The sequence below is a fragment of the Molossus molossus genome, unplaced genomic scaffold (genome assembly GCF_014108415.1).
Source record: "Molossus molossus isolate mMolMol1 unplaced genomic scaffold, mMolMol1.p scaffold_m16_p_2, whole genome shotgun sequence".
Lineage (NCBI taxonomy): Eukaryota > Metazoa > Chordata > Mammalia > Chiroptera > Molossidae > Molossus > Molossus molossus.
The window spans coordinates 122,517,164-122,542,315 of NW_023425355.1; the positions used below are offsets into that span (position 1 = coordinate 122,517,164).

Consider the following 25,152-nt stretch of genomic DNA (forward strand, 5'->3'; position numbering starts at 1 on the left):
TCTTTCTGCTTTAGGGCATCTGAGCATGGCAGTGTAGCAGGGTGGTGAGGAGGGATACTATAAGGAAAATAAAGTGACAGGAGACAAGCATAGAAAGGAAAATAGGGAGGCAAAAATAAACTGACTACTTAGTCCTGTGGTTTATGGCAGCTGTACCATCCTTTATCTTCTAAGAAGCCAACATGGAGATGGGCGTCAGCAGTTTGGGAGAAATGATATCTGTGGTCGATCTTATAGAATAAATGAAGGAAGGGTTTGGGAAAGGGAGCAATCAGAATGAACTCTTATCAACCATGTACTATTTCAGGTCCCAATGCTTGGTACTATTGTGGCTATATTGCTAGGAGTTTACCAGTGCTTCAAGGAGTTTACTGTTTAATGATGGAGCAAGATAAGTTCATGGAAACTGGGCTGAAAATGAGCGTATGTTTAGTGAATTTAGCAGCCACTCTAGCAACATAGAGGAGATACCAGTTCAGGGTAAACCTATGAAAAAGCTCAAGTATGTTTAATGAAGAGCAAGTTCAGTTTGCTTACAGAATATAGAGCATGGAGCATGAAGCTTTAGTTGTGTATAAGACAGAAAAGGATGATTAGACACAGTGTGCAGAGGTCATGGCAACCAATCTAATGGTTTATGATTAATTCAGTAGGCAATGAGGAGTTCTTGATGTTTTTCTCCATGCACTATTGAAAGTTTAGTCCAACAGCGGTTGTGAAGAGAATTCAACTGAATCATGACAGGAAGTAGGGAAAGTAATTTGGAAGCCATAGCAATAGTCTAGACGAGAAACAGCGAGTACCTCGAATAAAGAGGTATCCATGGGAATGGAAAAGAAGTGACAGTCCAGAACAGTGACTCTCAAACCTTTGTGTACTTGGAGGAATTGTTAAAACACAAATTGATGCCCCACCCCCCAAGAGACTGTGACTCAGTAAGCCTTGGGTGGGGCCTGATAATTTACATTTCTAGCAAGTTTTCAGGTGATATTGATGCTACTGATCTAGGGACCACACTTTGAGAACCACTGGTTTAGAGACATTGAGATCTAGCCTAGAATTCAATTATTTCATCTGAGGGCCAAGAAGATGATGACATGAAAATGACTCAGGGTTCAACAATAATTGAGTATGAAAGTCTGCATATGAATTACAAGAATAAAATGTGCATCAAGATATATTTGTCATAGCATAATACTTAGTTTCAAAAGAATTTGGACTGAAACAGACTTTTTCTAGCTATGTCCTATTAATATTGGCAATTACTTTGTTACAAAATGTTATGAAACATATACACATACTTTATTCAATTAGATTGTCTTCTCTTCTAGAGACTTAGGAATAGTACACTTTTCTGTGGAACAGAAATGTTAAATTATTGGCCTTCCAGTTGGTACTAACTAGGAGAAAGGTGAACCGAACTTGTTTTCTATATCTTCAATTCTTTATTAAAATTTATGTGCCCTTAGATATATGCCATATTTCCTTAATTTCTAAATGGGCATTAAAATTGTTGAGATTTGGACAATCTGGCATCATATATAAATTTTAATAGTTTTATTATCAAGTTTTTTTACCTCTAATCAGTGTTAGCAGATCAAAATTAATCGTTTATTAGACCAGATACTTTTAGATATATATATAGGCTATGAGAAAGCCAGCAAGTTTCCCATTTATTGTAGAATATATCAGAAAAAAACACAGATGAGACTAATTTAAGTAGTAGTTTTATATGTGCAAAGTAATGTATAAACACTGTAACAATAGTTTAGATAGATATTTTGGCTCTCCTAGACATCAGTGGGAAATAAATAATGCATTTTATGAATGTGACCTAGAATGACAAAGTAAGGTTTATTGGATTTGAACATTTTAATTAAAAGCTAATTTTCAGTATAAATATGTTGATCTTTTTTCCCTTTGTAGTCTATTTATAATCAAACACCTCTGATAGAAGAGAACAGGATTTGTTATTTGGTACAGTTATTATTGTTTTATCTATATACATACATATATAGTTTTTGGTAAAATTTTCTGCAAAGAAATTATAACAGAAAGCATAGATGAAAACTTAGTAAAGATCTATAGATACTGCATAATTTATAGAGTATTAAATATGCAATACTTACAGCTAAAATCTTGAAGAAATAGTAGCAAATACTCAAACAATATAATACTATTATCTGCTAATTTTATTTTACTGAAATAAATATGAAATGGACCAAGCAACAGAATTTCTATATTAACAACATTTTTTTCACATTTGAAATTTTCCATCCCTGTAGCAGGGTTCATTCTTTTGCAAGTTTGATAATAATTTTCTTTTGTAATCATCTAAAATGTTTTCAACGTAGATATTGAGTTTGGTGAGCAGTGTCACGTGCTAGAACTTACTGGGTCTTACTAGCATGGCATTTTACATGATTAAATCTATTTGGTGATTCCTGATTGTGATCCTTTAAAAAAGAAAATTATTCCTTCTATCACTTAACAAATACATAAGTAATTCCTTAAATGAGAGACTTTCAAATATTTACAGGGGGCCATAAGAGCCGATGAGTTGCTCAAGTTCACAGTTATATAGCCTGGTTACAAAACGTTCGATCCCAGTCCATTTGTCTACTCCAACATGCTAATTCTGTGTACTTTATCACTTCTAGTTATGTCATCAGATATTTGTTGGTCTAGCATTTGTTAGTATAAACATGTCCAATTGCACTTAAGACGCAGTAACTTTAGTGCACTGCTTTATGTTAAAATCAGAAAGAATTGATCGAAGAACAAAAATGACAGAGGACCAGATGAAGTGAGGGAGAAAGAAAGAAAGGAAATAGGAAAAAAAAAATAAGACAAAGTCATGTTGTTCAAAATATTTTTTTTGCTTTTAATTCATCTTGGTACCCATATATTTTACAGTTAAATCCTTTCCACTTCTATTTCAGTTGCTACTAGTAAACTCATGTGAGGTAGAAAAATATTTGAGTAATTCTTAACATAATGTAGACAGTGGGCTGATACTTAAACCACCAGTAAATATATCTCAACCAATCAGTATATTTTGTATCCAGTTCTGAAAGTGTGAGCATGAAAGTAATCTCATCAATGCAAAACCAATAGGGATGTACTGGGTGGGTAATGTCCTTTAATTAAGCCTCACAAATTTGGAAAGTTATCACATTTTTTTTTTAAATTTTTATCCTCAAAGCATCAAAGATAAACCAGTACCTTACCTACTATCAGAAGAATGCAACCAATGAAATGTTACCATTGCGAGTTAAATTTGTTTTAAGTATTATTTCTTATATTTCTTGGAGTTTACTCTTATGAATTTAAAATGAGTGAATGAATAAATCTATAAACGACTTTCTCTGAATATCTTTGTTCTAGATAGATGTTTTCAATATGCTTATTTCTCTTTGTAAGCTTTCTTTCCTCTCCAGATATTTTGATTTTAATAGCTCTTCATATCTTATCAGTAGTATGTCTTTTCTGTATTATAGGATGTTACTGGGCCTTGAAAGTTTATTCATTTCAGTTTCCATGAATTATTCCTATTTTATTTTATTCTATACCAATATTGTAATGATAATTTCAAAGCTGCAGAATGGAAAGAGGAGACTGATTGATTTGAAGCTATTTTAAACCAACCTGTAGCACTTGGATTATTTATTTTCAATTTAGATTTTAGTGTAATTTGAATGTAGTGGCCATTTATCGTGATGACTGAGATTCCATATTCCATACTAACAAATGTTTACTCTACTGTCTGTGTAAACACAGTCATTATTATGTTAGTGTATATATGCACGTTGGAAGTAATATTTAACCAAAAGAAAGCTTACATTTTCAAAATGATAAAGTGTATCTGAGTACATTTGAATGCTTCCAATTTACAATGAATCAATTTGTAATTGAATTTGCTCTTATCAGTCTGTTATTGTTTGTTAACTTGTTATATAAGTCACCTTTAATGCTAAAACTTTAAGAAAGCCTTAAATTTCATTAATCCTAAAGTATACAGCAAAGCACAATTAATAGCTGTTCAGCAATCTGAAACATTAAAAAAATCAAGGAAAACAAAGTGTTGTCTTTCTCAGTTTCTCTGTCTCTTCTTTCTTTTGTGTCCGTTTATCTATCTCTTTGATTATTCACCTTCCCTATGTTTTACTTTATTTGTATTTTGTATGACTACACAGTCATGCTAAAGCTTTTAAAATGAAAAGGTAAGTAAAAAACTTAAACTGCAAAACCTATGCCTGGTTTACACTTCCTCCTATGAGATTATAACTTTTGTTGGACTATTTTCTATGTATTCTCAAACCTATCTTGTGTGAGCTGTCTAATACTGTGTGACTTAAATGTGATTCCAGTTCTTCTGTGGTCATATATATTCTTTAAAGTTAATGGAAGTAATTCACATGAAAATTAAGATGACTTTTCCACCATTGATTCCACCTGCTTTCAATGATTTACTATAACCCTGAATTGAAAAGGCAGGCATTATATATTTTATATGTTTTAAACTTGGGTGATGCAAGAGTGAGCTATAACATTATGGATTCTTGCTTACATGCGTTTCTTTTACCAAGTTTCAGAAGAATTGCAAGTGACAAAGACAGTGAAGACCAAGGAATGACATATACAATTTTATTGGTCAGGAAAGTGCTTCCATATTAGAATTGTCATGACATACTATGGTGAACCAGAGACTTAAGAAGGCATACATTTTCCCAACTCCTTGTGTCTGAACATAGAGTGTTAATCACATAGAATTCAAATGGCTGGTCTGGTAGGTCAATAGCATAGCCAAAATAATTAGGTGGAGTAATTATGGTTATTTTGGTTATAAAATAAGTCACTGGTTAATTTAGTTAATATATTGGATGTTCTGAAACTTGTAATTTATATAATCAACTCTTTTTCTGTACAAAAGAAAGAGTTATATTTGTTATGGAAAATACAGAGTAGTGTAAGATATATTTCCCCCTTTGAGGAGTAAGAAATCTACTGGTGAGCCAAAACATAAACCCTTGAAAGTCAAATGACATTATATTCAAATGTGTAAGATGCTGCAACACCACCTAGGATGACACATAAATGAAGAACAGACCCCGGATATAACATGTCAAACCCATTCCCATGAGTTTTTCTCATCCCAGAGGGCTTCCTGAAAACTCCTTTCAGAAACCAAATCTGCATATGAATGAATAAAATGGACATTTTATGAATGGTCTAAATCCACTGGAGTTTACTCAATAAAACATTAGTATTTTGATCATATTAGTATACCATTACTTCTGTGACATATTTCAAACTAATAATGATCTATTGGTGCTTTTCAAAGTCATGGTGATAATAGCTACTGACAGTCTGTACTGCCTCGTAAGGTAGCTATGAACCACATAGGGCTATTGAGTATTAAAAAGGTGACTACTGAAATTAAGATGTGCTGTAAGTATTAAACACTTAGTGGGTTTTGAAATCTTAATATGAAAACGTAAATGCAAAATATTTTATTGATTTATATTGATTATAGGTTTATATAATTGGGCACATTGGTTAAGTAAAATATATTATTATAATGAAATTTCATATTTTTATTCTTTACTGTGGAAAAGAGAACATTTTACATGACATGTATGGCTCGCATTATATTTCTGTTCAGCTGCACTGCTACAGATGAACAAAATCCTTTGAATTCAGAGGAAAGAATTTCCTGTAATTTAATAAAACTTCAGGGAAGTATTTATGTGAAAAGTTCTCGTTTCTAACATGTACCCTGACGCATCATCATTCTGCCTCTAATTGTATACTTTCAGCAGTGAGAAACTCACTACTTTAAAAATAGTGCTTTTAAAAAGAAAAGAAAAAAAACATTTGCAACATTAATCAACTTTTCCTTCTAGTAAACAAAATTTCAGGCACCAATTAATTTCTATTGATTGATTCTGGTTGTTCACTTTGGAACCACAGAGATTAATTCAAATCCCTAATATGCATAGTGACCTTTTTAACAAATGCAGAGTAGGCTTTGATCAGGAAATCTGGACTCTAAGCATACTCCTAATGAAATCTAAGTTTACATGATCTTGCTTGAATAATTAGTTATTCATTTTGTAGTAGTGTTTCCTAAAATCTGTTTATAGCCTCTTATATTAATTTTGTGCCAGCTGGTGTCATGTTGTTCCTAGCATTTGGCCAGAAATTAATATACATCCACACATGAAGTGCTTATCATTCAGGTCTTTTCAATTTTATAGAATGTCAATTCTGCTATTTCAAATTCTAGATCATTCAAGAGATCCTTGAAATGTTTATTTTTATTCACTTAGTTTTTCAGGAAATTGCTATATTATACACCTGAAACTGATATAATTGTATACTATGGCATACCAAGTATACTTAAAAATATTCATTTATGAGTGTATAGTATGTACCAGGGATGATTCTCAGTTAAATAAGACAGACTCCTCATCTTCATGGGGTGTTCATGGAATTATTCTTATAACTTTGTGGGGTTATTTTTTAGCATGCTTTTTGTGTCTCTAAATAATACATGGTTAAAACACTGTACAGGACAGAACAAATGCAAAGCCCGATGGCAGGCTCTTTGAGACCACCCTCTATGTTGATGCAGATTAATTAATCAACAATTTTTGTTGTTCAGAATGACACAACTTTACCAAACTGGAGTGTTAATTTCTCCATTTTCGCCATTAGAATTTCATGAGCTTGTCAAACGTCTTGGTAAAATAAAAACACCATGTCAATGCGCATTTATTGTATCCTTTATAAACAGTATGTTTTCAAAAAAGGAAGTCTTGAACTGAGCCAATGGATGAGTCTGATTTTGAAAGGAAACAATAAGGGCCAATATTTATTGAGCATTTATTATATATCAGATGGATGCATAGATGTTGAGAGAAAATAATAACCAGTATTTATTGCGCATTTATGATATATTAGACAACATTTTAAAATATTGGATCCTCATAACAAGCCTATGAGGTAGATATTCTTCTTTTTCTTATATTTCAAATAAGGAAACTGAGGCTCAAAGAGGACAGATAACTTGTCCTGGTTCCCTCAGCTAGTAAGTGTTGGAACTCAAATTCAATCTGAGCATTCTCATTTAGGAGCTTAGACTCTTCGCCAGATAATATTAGAAACATCCTGAGGACCTTGAGGGAGGATGACAGGAGCTCTCCAATAGACTTGTAAGAAAGGTCAACATTAGGAGTCCTCATAAGAGGTTAGGAAGGTTAGGGGAAGTCTTGACTATCATGCTGGATTTTGGACTTCATTCTGCTTGCACTATTTGAGCAGAGAGGTAACGTAACAAAAGGCATGTTTTGGAAGTATACTGACCTAATCTCAGTACACAGGGCACAACTGGTGGGAAGGAAATTTTATCCCTGTAAGGATGTTATTGCCTTAGCTCCCGTATGAGAAGAGAGATGGTATCTCTGGGAATAGAAAGCAAGTGGATGATCGTGAATGAATTGACAATTATTTGATATTTATTGGACATTAGGGTAAAGTGTTGAAACATAATACAATGCACGTTTTAAGCCTAAGTGACTGAGAAAAAATGGTCATCTATTAACAGAACATGGGAAATTGGTGTTGCAAGCAGTTTGCAGAATGATAATGAGCTCATAGACATTTTGACTTTCAAGTGAGAACTCAGCTGACTGTTGGAGAATTTAGATTGGAATTCAAAAGTGAGGTCACAGCTAAAGATGAATATTTGGGAGATATTATTAAAGTTATGGTTGAATTTTAGAAGATCATACCATTTATTGGGGAAGGATAATTGAGAAAGAGGTATGGAGGCCCACGTTTTGAGCCTTTGAAACCACCATATTTGAGTATCTGGAGAGAGGATGAGCTAAGAGGAAGCAGGTATAGGAGTAAAACAAAAAAAAAGAACCAAATGAATCCATGTTATCTTGACATCCAAGTAGTCAATAAAATTATTTTAAACATTATGTATCATCAAATCATCACAAAACTGTGTAGAACAGTGCAGTTGCTCTTATTAGATATTAGCAACGTGACTAGCAATTCAACAACATAAAATACCACCACATTAATTTTGTGTAGTTATTCTAAAAAACTGTTCGTTTTTTTTACTTTTATAATACTTTGAACAAGATCTGATTTTTTAATTTAGAAGTACATCAATTATATGGACAATGAAGAATCCTTTAAGCATATTCAAAATACTATTTTGTACTCATTCAAGAACTTAATATGATTTTGCAAATTATAAATGATCATTAGGATTTAAAGACTAGTACTGAAAATCAGTCACTTGAAAAAAGAGCCCATAAATTCTTTCTGGCATGTGGGGAAGTGCCTAGAAGGAAATAGTTTATTCATACTGCATGTGACAATCATGTCTTGGTAAATAGCATGTGATTATTCACTTTTCCATTAGTAACTAAATACCTTCAGATATTCGTTTTTGCCCTGAACCCTTATCCTTATTGTCCTCTAGGAGATGCCTTCTATTTAATAAAGAAAAGCTATGACTGGGAATGTGATGGGGAAGAGTAGGTGGGGACTAAACTTGATGAATGCAGGCATACTAGCTTAAGACACTGGGAGTTGTTCCTGAATTGGCTTTACAAATGGAGCATGATTGGTTCTATTAGAAAATAAGATTTCTGTATGTCATCTATGAGTTTTCAAAAGCTATCAAGTAGAAAATATTTTCTAGTGTTTTAATGCAAAGAAATTGAGCTCAGAGTAAAGACCAATAGAATAGTTTATGAACTGTTTGAACTCTCTTAATTAAATATTGCCTACTATTTTGAGTATACATTTGATTCTCAATACATTATCATTTGTCTTCTTCAAGTGGTTTCTTTAGAAAACCAAGGTATTTTAAAGTTGATTGCGGCCATGCTCCTTATGAATTTCAAAATTGAAGGAACTGTGATGTTTGGAAGGTTGCAAAACATGTAATTCAGATCTTTTTACGTGAACTATTCTGGTTTCATTCATTTGAATGTGTTGTGCTATCAAAGAAAGCATTTCTAAGGCAAGCTAATGACATTGTTTGTCTTATGAGAACATGCCTGTCAATTTCTCCATGCTAAAAATGTCATTTGAAATATCTGAGCAGATTGTCATGTACTTTTTCCGAGGATAAGGGGACAATTCTGCATTTCCACCTGAGGTAACTGTTATTTGATGAATGAGGCAATTTCTGATAAGACATATTTGCCCAAATGATATTTATATCAGGATATTTAAAATAGGATCAAATTCAACTTGAGAATATTAAAAATTAGCCCAGTCAAATATATGGAAATTGACTTTTGTTGAAAAAACAGAATGATGAATTGCATTGTCTTGCATGTGTGTTCAGCTCTTATAATGTTAAATGTTTGTCTTTATTTGCATCCTCAGGTACTTTCCCAGTGCATTTCAAGACTTTCACATAGTAAAATATGGAAACATAATGCATGTCATTATTTTAGCAACAGGAGGTTAAACAAATGTATTTTTTTTGGTTTATGTTTCTAATAAAAAGTAATTTTAATTTAAATTAGCACTATCTTTTTTTTTTAGGCCTCCATTCCTTTGAAGGAATTGGAGCAGTTTAACTCAGATATACAAAAATTGCTTGAACCACTGGAGGCTGAAATTCAGCAGGGGGTGAATCTGAAAGAGGAAGACTTCAATAAAGATATGGTAAATTGGTTATGATAAAAGTGTGAATGAACTAGGAGTGAAAATGAATACATATTTGGAAAGAAATTACATAACTCAAGCCACGAACTAAATTATCAGGCCCTACCTTGCACATTTTGTGATTCCAAGGATTTATTACAAATGCAAAGTACTCTTGTTGAGCTTTTATTATGTTTTTTTTTTTTTTTTTTTTTTTTTTTTTTTTTTTTTTTTTTTAGAGAGAGAGGAAGGGAGAGAAACATTGATGTGAGAAACATCAATTGGCTGCCTCCTGCACACCCCTTACTGGGGATCGAGCCCGCAACCCAGGTATGTGCCCTGACCTGGAATCGAACCAGGACCTCTCAGTCTATGGGATAATGTTCAATCCACTGAGCCACACCGGCTGGGCAAGCATTTATTATGAATGCCAAAATACAATAGAATGGCCATATAGGAGCAGTAACAGGTTCTAATAAATAGCTCAGCAATTTTGCTCTGACCTGTAGTCTTTTCAAACTCAGATGATACAGTGTAATGGGGAAAAAAAGAGTCAAATCAGAAAATAACGTGGAAATTTAATAGGAAACTCAGCTATCATTGATGGCTGATATTTTGTGGCAGTCATGTTTTTGGTAATAGAACATTTATTTCAGACAAAGGGCAATTCCATACAATATAAACATCGTTGATTCAAGTTTACCGCAAGCGGTTTTATCAAAAAGTTGAATAAATAGTACAGTGTGTCTAAAATACATATAAATTTATGCTGCTTATTTCATGGGTGTAAAAAAAAAAAAAGTAACCATGTGGGCTACTCCCAAACTGGTAACATCCTTATTCAATCCTGATTAATTTCCAAATTATTTTTATATTTCTCTCTGGCTTGAATATTTCTGTGTCACATCCCCTTTGCACTGACTTCCCCCCTCCACCTTCTTTTCACAGTTTCCTTTTCCTTCTTTCACGGCCATCACCTATATGACATTCTTAGCTGTTACATATATTATGCTAGAGATTTCTGATATGTATTGATGCTAGAGACTTTTCAGACAATGCTCGAAAATGACATCCAAAGACAATATATCCATTTTAAATAACAGGCATGCGAAGCGATAGGAGAACTATTTCCACCAGTTTTTGTTCCCACTTGCTGCCAACTCAGCTCATGGAAAGAAAGACAAGAAGAGGCTTTCCAAGATGCTGAGTTACAACTCTCTCTTCTTCATGTCAAAGAAGAAACCCAAGGGTACCGAGGTGACAGAGTGCTGCTTACCTCTTGGGCTGATCACCGCCCCTGCCCAATAGCCATCCTCTGGCACAGAGACAGGAGTGGAGTGTTTTTTTTTATTGGTTGTTTATTTTTTTTGTCCTCAGCCCTAGGAAATGTTGCAGGCTTTTAAAGACATATTAAAATAAGATCTTTTGCATGCTATAAATATACAGGGGTGGTCAAAAGTAGGTTTACGGTTGTTTGTATGGGAACGAATACAATAATAAATAATAATACAAGAATAAACTGTGTGTTTTGTGTATGCAGAACTATAAACCTACTTTTGCCCACCCCTGTAATACTATTATTTCAATATACTAGTAATTGACAACTCTCAGATAAAAATTCCATTTATTCTAAAAGAAGAACAGTTACTCAGCTGAGTGTAGAAGTTTAAATATGCAGTATAGATTTGAAAGTGTGACATCAAATACCATGGATAGTTATATACACATATATGTGTGACTTTTAAAAAAGTGTTTAATATTTGTTATTCTTAGCTCATCAGATTATCATTGCAGGGTAAACCTCCTTGAGAGAAAGTTTTCATATATTGAATTGGAAGATAAGAAAGTAGACATGAAAAATTACATGGTTACATATGCTAGTATATTAGACCAGTACTTATTCAAGTAACTTTAATTCCAAGGACATAAAATAAAAATATTTTTTTGGAGTCTAAAAAAGCAAAACATATATCAAAAATGTTTAAAGCCATTTTTTCTGATCTGTATTTTAATACTTATTTGATTGTATTTATTTTAAAATATGCACATATGACATATTATTAGAAATGTTTTATAATATTTGACAGCAGTTTAACACATTATTTTTCACTAATGCCCTAACACTTGTCATAAATTTGGGCATTTAGATTAGTCTCTAATAGAGATTATTCGAAATTAGACTACATTTAAAACAGAATATTTTTACTTAAAAGTGAGTGTGTTGAAATGTTAACATTTGTTACCATCTCACAATCACACATCCATATTCCTATATGGATTCATTAACGTTATACCTGACAAGTTTCGTTTACTTCTCCAATTTTTTTTTTTTTATCCTCACCCAAGGATACTTTTTTTCCATTTATTTTCAGATACAGTGGTAGGGAGGGAGGGAATGAGGGGGGGAGAGAGAGAGAGAGAGAAACAGAAACATCAGCATGAGAGAGCCACATGGACTGGTTGCCTCCCGCACAACCCCAACTACCGCTGGGACCGAACCTCAACCAGTATGTGCCGTTGACCGAATTCGAACCCAAGACTCTTTGGTCCATGGGCCAATGCTTTAACCACTGAGCAAAACCAGCCAATGCACTTCTCCAAACTTTTTAAATTTCTAAAAATATACTGAAAAATATATATATACTGAAAAGTCAAAGCCAAAAGAATGCTTTCACAGCAATTCAGGATTTGTCTGAAATGATCAAGTCCCTTACTCCCCCCTCTGCCTACATATACATGCCCCTTATCAAGTGTGTACTTTTGAACTAGACCAGAGGACACTTACTTCTTTTAAAAGTTAAAGTACAACTTAAAAATAAAAATTATGAGCACAGTATCCCATAATAACACTCCCTGAAAGTCTCAATTTGGATTTTTTTTTTTTTGGTGTGTTTAAATAACATGTTTTATTATCTCTGTTAACGATGTACAGCTTTTAAAAAACCAGAATGAAGACTGTACTTGTTGTTTTTAATCAGAGTGAAGACAATGAGGGTACTGTAAAAGAATTGTTGCAAAGAGGAGACAACTTACAACAAAGAATCACAGATGAGAGAAAGCGAGAGGAAATAAAGATAAAACAGCAGCTGTTACAGACAAAACATAATGCTCTAAAGGTATCAGAGCTACAATTATAATATACCTTGCCTGTGGTTTCTTTTCATATGTAGGGTGAAATATATTGTGCATAAATAAAATATGCTTAAGAATCTCACCAGAAATACATTTTTTTTTTCTGTTCACTGTGTGTGCTTTATTTAACATTTTTGAGTGGTGTCTTTGATTTTGAAAGATGTGTTGCTTAAACATTTTGAGTTTTTTTGCTTAGACACTTTGCCGAGTAGAAATCAAAAGATACGAAATTGCACCATGTATAGCATTTATACATTTCATTTTCTACTATAGTTTATTTTTATAAGTTATTTTTACATCTGTCTTGAAAAACCTGCTTAACCGCCAAAATAGCCAATCTGTATTTTTGGGCTTTCCAATTCCTGTATTTTAGTGATTTTATTTAGAGTAGGTCTAATTATTTTGGTGACTTAATATTTGTTTAATAAGGCCTGGGATTCTACTTGATTTTTAAAAAAATAAATCTCATTTTCCCTTCAAGAGTGTCACTCTTTGCAACTAACTAAGCATCTGCAAGAGTCTAATTTTATTTATATAGGAATCCTCAAAGATAATTTTAATGTTCTTGAAGAAGAAATGGTGCTCTCATTCCAACCAATGATAGTGTATTGCTTCAAGTATCCATGCAATTCTTGTGGATTTGTGCGGGAAGGACAGAATACAGTATTGGTGTGGTTTTTTTAGTAATATCTGGGAAGTTCTTGAGCTGAGACTGGACATATGAGGAGTTTTGTGAAATAACTCTTTTTTTTATGTGCTTTGCAATGTTCACTATTTGCATGCATGGCTGATTTTCTAACACTGTTAATAGCCCAACTTCTCATTGTAAATCACTCTCGTGGAGCCGTGGAGCTATATAGGTGGATCCAACTAGTAAGTGGATGGAGTCTGCTTTCTATGTGCAAATAAGAATAGAAAACCTTTTTCCCATATAGCCAGACAACCAAATAAACACTGCTGAGAAAGTAATTACACAACATTGTGCCTGAAAGTAGTCCACAAGGAAAGTCTAATTGACTGAAGGTAACCGCTAATAAATAGAGTAAATATAAAAGGTCTGTTTCTGGAGGGAATGCAAGAGCAAGCCACAGTGTGCTCAGAAAACCAGAAATCTGTTGTAATTCACACGCTTCCCACTGTGACCAAGCTTTCAGAAGCATCTACACTGATCATATGATGGGCGTCCTACGGAACAGCAGTGTTTAATGTTTATCTGGCATACTTGTAAAGAAATCTATATAGTGTCTCTGAATATCTTTACACAGTACACATCACCTTGTGCTTACAAAATAAAAGGAGTTGCAGGTTTTATGAGCACAAGCCCTTTCTCTTGGCAAAGATATGAGTCACGAATAGGCACTGTTCAACTCTAATTCACGTGGCTGTAGCTTGGTACCTTTGAAAAAAGCAGCATTCCACTTGTCTCATCCCAGGCATTGATTACTTCCACGAAGGGTTTAGAAGTTCAACTAAAATGTAAACTGCAGTAAATTTGACATCCCCAGTTTTAAACAAAATGGAGAATCAAATCTAGATTATTATTGCAAAGATTGCTAGAAGCAATGGGGGAAAATCTACTCCACTTGCCAAACTAATCTACACCACCCAGTTCAGTAACTCTATTAACCTGCCCAGTGGCTCTAATTCTAGCCCTTCTGAAATATTTCAAAGAAAGTGAAATCTTTCTAATGCAATGAATACTTCAGCAGTTCTTAGATACTCATTATTTTCTTTTGTTCCAGTTAAATCTGTACATGGAACCCTAATCGCACTGCTCTGCAGAAATGAGAGCTGTGTTTCGTTCTCTTATGTTCCCCTGTGTTACCATAAAATGGCATTTCAATAAATCCTACTAATCAGGGAAGACATTGGGGGTGCTTGCTTGTACAGAGCAAGATGATTAAGCCCCCCCATTATTTATTAAATCAGTTGCCCTTATTTAGCTCATCAGGTTGATTGGAAACTATGCACTACCCCTTTGCTTTTTAAAAGAATGCATTGTTTTGCATTTGGAGCATGATTTGATATAGTCAGATAAAGTTGGCCATACAAACCTTGAAAGAAAAAGCATTTTTATAACATTTAAATTGTCTTTTTCATGTACACTCACAGGAATACCATTTCCACACTTCTACATATATCGCTTGAAACAACTTATCTGATTAGTAAGATGATGTTATATTTCTAATCATAAAATATGAATGGCCATAAAACTTTTTTACAGGAATATCTAAAACCATGAATGTAGTTCCTTAGTTACATAAACTTCAAAATTTGGTGTGTGAACCCAGGGTGTAAGATACACATTTTAGAAATTTTAACATATTTTAAAAGTCAAATACAAACTTAAATTTGTACAAGTATCTAGCTAGCTCAACTGTATTCATATTAAACTACTTCAAATAGACTACATGATAATTTAGTTAACTCATTAAATGAACTAAATATAACAGAATTTCAAACAGGTTTAATGATGCCAAGAGAAAATACTTTAAGTTGGTTGTTCAGGTTTCTTAGCTTCATGGGCCCTGCCACATACATACATAATTTGATCATCTGTTTGTATGTTTAGCATTTTAATGGAAATTTAACCAAAATTGTACAAGATGAGGGACTCAAGTTTTTAAAAAATAACTACAGCAAGAAGTGTACTATACATATATATTGATATTTCAATAATATCTGCACCATGAACAGGATTTGAGGTCTCAAAGAAGAAAAAAGGCTCTAGAAATTTCTCATCAGTGGTATCAGTACAAGAGGCAGGCTGATGATCTCCTGAAATGCTTGGATGACATTGAAAAAAAATTAGCCAGTCTACCTGAACCGAGAGATGAAAGGAAAATAAAGGTAATGTTGTTTTAGAATGTCAATCCTAGATTTTATTGCTACCATTTTATTTCTTTACCTTAAACTGTGTGGATCATATTTAAAATGTTGATGTGGTTGTTTACTAGCATTCTTTCTGATTTGATGTATTTCCTTGTACTGTATTTTGTTTGAGTAAATGTATTGTATTAAGTGTTTTCCAACTGACATGATGTTGAATGAATAAACTGTCTTATTTTTAGACAATGTAAAAATGAATTAAGAATTGTCATGTGTTTTCTGGTAAAATTGTAATTGACTTTGTGTATCTTTGTTCCAGATGAACAAATGACTTATCGGTATATGGACGGCTTCTTGCTCATGTTAGCACATTCATTTCATCAGAGCATCTTCACACATCATTGTCAAATCTCTCTAGATTTATTTGCATATTGTCTGAAGATGTTTTTTCTGTTATTATTTTACACTTTTTATTTTGCTTCACTCTCTGTTGAGTTCCTCAAAACTTGATAAAAAGGAAATAAAAATTGATTCGTTTACCCTCTAAATTATATTCTATATGGATGGTCCCTAATAAGACATAATTACTCCAAATTGGGTCACCCCCCCCCCCACAACATCAGAGGGATGGAGAAGAAAGAAAAATGTTAGATCAATTCAAACATTTTCTTAAATAAAATATCTGAAACTGAGCATCCAAAGGCTAACTGAAATAATATTTGGATTCTTGAGTGAAGAGGACAGTGATGGATTCCATACTTGTAAATTATGACAAATGACAATAAATTGACAACAGCCGATGACATTTCTGAGAGAAGTATGTGCTGCTTGCAGGTTGGTTGATGTGGCTAGCTAACTGCCCTGGGCCCTGTATTGGTTTTGCTCAATAGGAAATTGATCGTGAGTTGCAGAAGAAGAAAGAGGAGCTGAACGCAGTGCGTAGGCAAGCTGAGGGCTTGTCTAAGGATGGGGCCGCAATGGCAGTGGAGCCAACTCAGATCCAGCTCAGCAATCGCTGGAGGGAAATTGAGAGCAAATTTGCTCAGTTTCGAAGACTCAACTTTGCACAAATTGTGAGTTGTTACTGGCAAACCCACGTATGTGTTTGCAACTACTACTCTAATAACAGAGGCCTACTAACAAAGCAAAACTAAAAAACAAAACAAAATCACAAAATCTGGGTGCAATTTCAAAGTTCTAATATGCATTCTGAAAGTGAGTAGTTTCCCCTCACTTTGGGCTTCTGCAACACTAGTGGTTACTTTTTCAGATTAAAAATACAATGAATTAACAGATCTTAGGGAGGAGCCTGCTTATCAAAATGGAAAAATACATCTTTTTTGCTGCATCATTTTTCATAACATTGGCAATGTGAATTTGTCAATTTATCATACATTTACTTTATTTCAGCATCTAATCAAAACAATTGCTTTCCTGAGATCATCTCATGCTACTTTTACTTTCTTAATGTATAGTAAATAACAAACCCTTTGTGAATCATCTTATATCATCTTGTATAAGCCCTTATATCATTGACTTAAAAAAAATAATAGTTTAGCCCTCATACCTGCCTTATCTACTTAATCGGTTAAAAGGTTTATTAGAAGAAATGGATGCCTAGTAAGATGGTTAATAATTGATAGCAGATTGAAAAAATATTAAGTACTGTGACTACAGAAATATCTCAAACCAAAGAAAAAGGAACAACTGCTCTTCTTTCAAACAACTGGCTGGAAAATTTGTGATTCTCTCTTTAGAAAGGCGATTGATAACCGGAGACTTCGTCTTCCTAGCTCTTTATTTGAAATAGGGTATATAAATCACAGGGATTGTCTAACACATACATGTTGTGGTTCTATTCTGAGAAATTGTAAAGAGGACTGATCACTACTCTGTAGTTAGGCTAGCTAGGAGAGTGTTCCTCACAAAACCAGGGTGTCAGAGCCTGGAAAATAAGGCTTTATAATAATGTTAGGTTGAATCCTTTGTTTTAACTTATCTGAATACTAATTTCTCCATTCTAATGTCCCCCAAATATTGAGACACTCTATATGCAGGATTACATTTTTTTTTACAACCTGGTAAAGGTAAGTTATTAACACTTTGAAGGTAAATAGACCCAGGAACAAAAATCTCCATAAAACCCACTTAAAATGTCATTATTTAATTCACACATAATAGACTCTCAACAATATTTTTAAAATATAACAATATAATGTTTGGTGAAATAAAGTAAGGATATGTAAACCTGTATACAAATTTTAAAATAACCTATAGTAAAATAAGATATGTTTTTCCCACAAACCATTTCTTTTTGGTTTTACATCTGAAAGATTTAAAATTCAGAAGGTCCCAGGGGTGGCAAAAATATTTTATGTTAAATCTTGATTTTCTATGGTAATGAAAGCAATAACAATATGTATGAAGAATGATCCATTTGATATTACAATTTTATTTGACTTTAGATTTTAATTAGATCTAAAAGATGACAGATGGATGATATATCTAAGACTTATCTTTATATTCCACTGTATTTCACCAATTACTAATGTATATTAAAAAACTGACTTCACGTGTCCACTGGTTAGAGTCATCTTTCTCAGTTATTCTACGATGAGGCCATTTGCAGTACTCATAAAGAGCTTAATTAAAGTTACATTTGTAATGATCCTACAGTGGCCCCAATGTAGCACAGGTAGACATAACTTCAAAATTCCCTACCTCCTTCTGCATTCCCCTTCTCTGTTTTTCTCATCTTTCTCTTAAATGTCTTTTTCTTTCCTCTAGCTCTAAACTTTAGGCTTTATTGGACTTGTTGATTTTCAGTCTTTCATATGTTAGTAGTGCCAATTCAAAATTGTAAGCAAGACAGTAAAATGCTTAATATTTGATAGCTGAGTTTAAAATGAGGAATTTTTTTTCTATTTCAGAGATAAAGACTCAGAGATATAGGTTTAGTAGTATAAAATTAGTGCACTTTGGGAACTATGTCCATGTCAGTGCTATCTAAGCAAAAAAAAAAAATCATAAAACAACTCATAAACACAGACAACAGTATGGTGATTACCAGAGGGAAGGGGTGGGGGAAGTAGAAGAAGGTAAAGGGGGGCTAAATGGTGATGGAAGGAGACTTGACTTTGGGTGGGGTGGTAAACATACAATACAATATATAAATGATGTATAATAGAATTACACACCTGAAACCAGTGTGATTTTATTAACCAATGTCACCCCAATAAATTCAATGCAAATTTTAAAGAAACAAAAACAAAAAAATCTCAGAAGAAGGAAAAGAAATGTCCCTTTTCTATATACAATTCAACTTGCCCTGGATATCCTATGGTTTCAAATTCCAAGTAAAGAATGCTGACATTCAACATTTTATATCCAACAATTCTTATTCAACTTCTTATTTTGGATGCCTAACAAGTATTTCAAACATAACACAGCCAAGTCAAGAATAATTGATTTCCTCCCTTACATAATTGTCTTCTACCGAGCTCTTTGAGTATAAGTTGCTCTTTCATTTCCGTCAAACACCTAGATATCATCCATGATTCCTCTTTTCTCTTACATTATCCATGCAATTCATTTCAAATCCTGTGCCTCTGCCTGCAAAGTGCATCTTTAATCAGACCACTCCTCAGTATCTGCATTGTAACCCTTGACTACAGGATGATCATCTCTCAGTGACTTTAGCAGCCTCTAATTCTTGCTTTCAGTCTTTTCCCACCTACATTCTCCCTGGTGAAGGCAGAGGTCCTAAACCAAAATCTGTTGAGCTTCTACCTAATTGGAGTCCTGCCTATCACTCCTATTACTCTGACTTTATCTCCCTTTCTGCCATTCTCCTGTCATAGAGGCATAAAAGGTTCTCCTCTACTTGAACACACCAAGATCATTGCCATCTCAGGACCTTTGTGCATGTTGTTCCTTCATGCAATATTTCTTACCTAGATTTTTACAGAGGTGTTAGAACTGAACTTAGCCATCCTGCCATTTAGGAACAATGAACATTTAGTAGAACTTTGATGTATAATCTAGATAGCTAATACAGAATAGGTGTTTTTTCTCTTTTAGAAATAATTTTATACTCCTTATAATTATACATGCCAAGAGGGGTTCAAGACAATTGTTCAGAACAGCAGGTTTTATTGGAGTTAGTTTTGGAAGTGTGTATACTGAGAAAAGACAAAACGTTCTTGAACCTAACATGGGGGTGGTGAAGGGTGAATGTGATGTAGGTTACTGTAATGTATTGCAAAGGATAGCTTTTACTACGTGAGAGTAAATTAGAATAAAGTATTTTATCAACATTAAAAGTATACATTTCCTAAATAGGCAAGTTCTTGAAAAATTGAAAGAAAATTTATTTTCTTAGTAGATTCGCTTTTTTATTTTTATTGATTGGTTGATTTGAGAGAGGGGGGGGGAAGGGAGAATGAGAGCAAGAGAGAGAGAGAGAGAGAGAGAGAGAGAGAGAGATTTGTTCTACTTATTGATGTATTCGTTGGTTGATTCTTGTATGTGCCCTGACCAGGAATGGAACCTGCAACTTTGACATATCTGGATGGCACTCTAACTCACTGAGCTACCCAGCCAGGGCCAGTAGATTCCCTTTAAATGCCACAAGAAATGTATTATATAAATTAGTCTCCAAGTGAATAATTTTGTAACACTTTTATTATAGTATAAACCTTTTCCCACTACCTTTTAAAAATTATTTGAATTCGAATAGAACTTTATATGTACAAAGTTCTGTCATATATGTCTAGTTTGATCCTACTGATAACCCCTGCAAATAAGTAATATTTTTATTGCCATTTTATAGTAAGGAAAAGTACATTAAGTTAAAGAGATATGCTCAAGGACACATGTAATGTATGGAAGATACCAAACTTAATCTCAGTGCTTCCCAAAATACTGTGGGAATTATTCAAAAGAAAGAAACACATATCAAGTGTCCAAATAAGTTTGAGAAACACTGGATTAAGCAAAGTCTCCTTATTCTAGAAATTGTCAGGGCTTTTGATATGCAAATGTGATTATGAATCTCCACAAGGGGAACAGATTCTGTAGACTTTCACATCTGGATAGTTGCAGTACAAAAGGGAAAATTTCATTTCAGTTTCGTGATAGGATTCCTATTTGAGTGGTTGTGAAGAACAAGTGTTCTTCAGAAAAAAATGGAGAAAAGCATCACTGTACCATTATGCTTTTGTTATTTTGGATTTTTAAAAATGAAGCAGAGAGTACAAGAAAAGTAATCACAGAGCTTACTGCCAAAATAATGTCCAAACCCAGGCTTGATAGCCTGTCACTCATTTTTTGCTGTGTATTTTCTCCTACCACATAATGGTAACCAATTAGTTTTGAGACTGAAATAAGGGGGAAACATTTTTTTTCCCCACAATTGCCACCGAGATTTTTTTTATCTTTGCCTTGGAATAACAATAGAGATTGTTAGCTGCCAATGCAAGATCCTTGGAGAATTTGGGAGCATAAATAATTTTCTTCGTTAGAGAGAGAATGTTCTTTAGTAAACAGAATTATGAATATAAAAGACTAATAATGGTTGGTGAAGAAAATGAACTAAGGAGATAGCAGCTTACAGAATTTTTCCCCCAGCTTCAATTTTGTAATTAACATATCACAAGAATTAAGAAAGAAACTAGACAAGTCAAGATTTTCTGTTTGTCTAGATTGTTTGTGATCATAATATTTATTGCCATTTCTCTAGCATTTTTTTTCTAGTCTCTAGTTGTGTAATAGAATCAGTTGTTTAGTAAATAGGGTATATTCAGCTCAAATCAACTTCCAGGAAGATGACAGACTGATTCCCTTGTCCCTGGTTTGAAATGTATGGGACTTCTGAATAAAATGTCATTTTTATAAAGTTTTAAACACACAGCTTAGCTCAAAATATATGATGGAACCTCTCTTCCCTCAGTTGTGATAAAGGAACATATTGTCTCATATGATACTGGACCTGCACTGAAGGCCTAATAGTTAGGAGAAAGTTTTAAAGACTTTTTGGTAGAAAATAAGTGGCCTTCCATGTCACTACACAGATGTCAGTGTGGTAAGAGCCAGAGGGAAAGGCGGGTGGGGGAGGTGGCGGTGGGCAAAGGGGAGGAAACTGGGAACAGAAAGAGTCTCTGCCTGGGGTGATGGGTGCCAGATGCAGTGCACAGGTGATGTTCTGTTGGATCCTACACTTGAAACCTCTATGGGTTTGGGAAGAAATGTCACCCCAATAAATTCAATTTTAAAAATGAAATTAATTAAAAAAAATAAACCCTCTGAAAACAGAACCTTCAGATGCTTCCCTCACAATGTGGAGGGGGAATAGAGAAATCCTACTCACAGACTCAAATTATCTGCCAGGGATTGTGGCTGGAGAAAACTATCTCATGTAAAAATTAAAACTGAATGTAAGGGATCTGAATTTTTACACTCGCCACAAGGCTCAGTACTCTTAAACTGAGAAATTAACATAAAATTGGTCACAGATTGGTGAAATCCTTGGAGTCTGCCCTCAGAATAATATGATAAATCAATCTTGGGAGCGTTCCATAGACACACAAACACTGAAAATTAGTTCACAACAAAATATTACAACACGCATGAAGAAATAAATAATACATTGTGACAGAGTCATCTAACAATGATCAAGAGAATTAGTACTCGTGAATATACAGTTATAGAAAAATGATTGGATACTCTAAAGTAAATATGTTGAAAATAATTATAAAAGTATAAAATAAACATTAGTTTATAAAACACCATGAAAATGCACAGTTATTTATGATGAAAACAATCAAATAAAACTTATAGAAATCAAAACCTAGTCATTTCAATTAAAAAACTAAGTATATGAATTAAATACCTAATTAAATAATTAAAATAGAAAATTAGAAGTTATTATGGTGGAATCATCAGAATACACCACATAAAATAAAAACTATGGAAAATATAAAAGAGAGAACAGAATAAGAAACTTGATGTCTAATGTAATTTAAAAAGTGGAGGACCGAGAGAATACTTGAGACACTATTTAAGGAATACTGGCTGAAAATTTCCCAGAACTTAAGGAAGACATGAGCCCATAAATTGAATAAATGCATTGGTATTTCAACCAGGATGAATTAAATTAAATCTACAAAACATAGAAAATATATACATACCTTATAAACTAAACAGGGCACATATATATGTCAACAGAAATGGCTTATTTAATTGAAAGTTCTGATAATAAATTAATCAACAACAATCTCCAAAATTGTATTACTATCGGATAACTAAGACTGGGCCACTATTTGTAAAGTGGATTCCATTCAGGTTAGAAAACCTTTGATATTTTATGATAACTTTTATATTCTGAGTAAGAAAACCTAAGGTTTATATCTTGGGTCACACATTACCCAGGGCACTTTAAATATTGAGCCTCAGAATAAAGTTAATTACTCCTATCTTATAGAACTAAGAGAGAGAATGAACCACCAAAAATGCCTTAAAAAGTTCCAGAATGTTTTGATTATGGTCACTGGACAATAAGCACAAATGTTAGTGTCCAGAGTTCACACTGCTAGGGGTCCTGACAAACCAAATGCCAAAATTTTTAGTTTTTCTGAATTGGTAGTATATGAATCTAAAAGAAGTAAATACAAATATTTGCTAGTTTAACACCTCTGAAATCTAGACTTGAATTCCCACAGATAAACGTTCTTCCCACAGAAGAACGAGTCTAGCCTTGAAGTGGCAATTCACGTAAGGAAAGCAGCAGCAGAATCCAATTCTCAAAGACAGAAAATAATGAATTAGTCTGATACAGAATGTAAAATAGATATATTTTATATATGTTTTTAATTTTTAAAATATGTTTTTTATTGATTTCAGAGATAGGAAGGGAGACGGAGAGAGGGAAACATGGATGATAATGTTTCTATTGATTGGCTGCCTCTTGCACGCCCCCTACTGGGGATCTAGCCTGCAACCCAGGCATGTGCCCTGACCTGGAATCAAACTGGGGAACTCCTGGTGCACAGGTTGATGCACAACCCCTGAGCCACATCAGCTGGGCCATATATTTAATATTTTTAAAGTAGTAAAAATTTGTATCAAAAGTATGAATTAGGGACAAGAGACAATATAAATTAATGATCAAGAAGTTCGTTTTGAAAAGAATCAACTGGAACTTCTAGAAACTGAGAAATGTAATTACTGAAATTAACAATTCAGTGGACAAGTGAAGAATCAGATTAGATATAACAGAAATGAGAATTTGAAAATTGGAAGATACAGAAAATAAGTTACCTAAAATGCATAGAGACTAAAATATGGAAAATATAAAAGAAAGGGTGTGAGAAGAGGAAATATAGAGAATTCCAAATACAAAGAGAAAATTGTACATTCAGCTAAAGAGACAGATTACTTTGAAATTAATGACACATACAGTTATAGCTGATTTTAGAGCAGTGATAAAATCCAGAAAGTGGTAGAATAATGTTTTAAAAAATGGATGGAAAAAAAAAACAAAAACAAAACACCTATGAACCTAGAATGGTATACTCATAGAAACTCTCTTTTTAAAAATTTAAGTATAGTTGGTATACAAACAGATATTGGTTATGTTAGTTTCAGGTGTACAGTATAGTGATTTGACATTTTTATACCTTACAGTGTGATCACCCCATTAATTCTAGTAATCACATGAAACCATGTAAATGTATCACAATATTATTGACTATTTTCCCCCTCCTCTTCCGCTTTTTACCCATCCCCCACTCCCTTGCTTTAGGTATCCATCCTTTTGGTCTCTTTTTCTATGAGTCGGTTTTTGTTTGTTTGTTTTAGATTCCACATGTGAGTGAAACCATATGGCATTTGTCTTTCTCTGACTGACTTATTTTACTTAGCATAACACCTGTAGATATCTCCATGTTGTTGCAAATGGAAAGATTTTATTCTTTATTATTGCTGTGTAATATTCTATTCTATGAACACACACATGCACACACACATGCACACACACACACATCTTCGAGAATGATATTGAAATAAATATCTCTTGGAATAGACAAATCTGAGAGAGTTTACTAGCAGAAGATTTTCAGCAAAGAGTCCTCAGGGTTTTTGTTTGTTTGCTTTTTAAGAATTAGCCATTATTAGTGTTTATTCAGTTATCAATCATTATATCATATGTCTTTTCTCTGTTCGTGAAAAGAAAATCTGTAAACATGTTAAAGCCTATGTAATAATCCGTGATGTGTATGCGCCTCAGGGGTAGTTTTTAAGCAGAATGACCCCAGATGCAAGATTTAACAAGTAAGGGAAAATGATGAGCAAATAAAATTTAAAAAGCAAATGGAAAAGACTAAGGAAATATTTGCTATATATAAAATGATAATTGTGTATTAAAAATCGAATAGAACTAAACCATTGGACATCAATGACAGAGTAGAGAGAGAGGTCCCTTGGAGTTCCTCACCTCATTTACCTCCTGCC

At 33.5% G+C, this 25,152-nt stretch overlaps 1 protein-coding gene across 1 annotated transcript in view; it reads left to right on the forward strand.

Annotated features, from left to right (window-relative positions):
- Positions 1-25,152, forward strand: part of DMD (dystrophin) — a 2,326,146-nt gene that overhangs the window by 1,000,421 nt on the left and 1,300,573 nt on the right. Inside the window, exons 38-41 of the mRNA XM_036270045.1 lie at positions 9,583-9,705; positions 12,663-12,800; positions 15,514-15,666; positions 16,536-16,718. Of these exons, the coding sequence (XP_036125938.1) occupies positions 9,583-9,705; positions 12,663-12,800; positions 15,514-15,666; positions 16,536-16,718 (597 nt within the window). The remainder of the gene's footprint in view (positions 1-9,582; positions 9,706-12,662; positions 12,801-15,513; positions 15,667-16,535; positions 16,719-25,152) is intronic.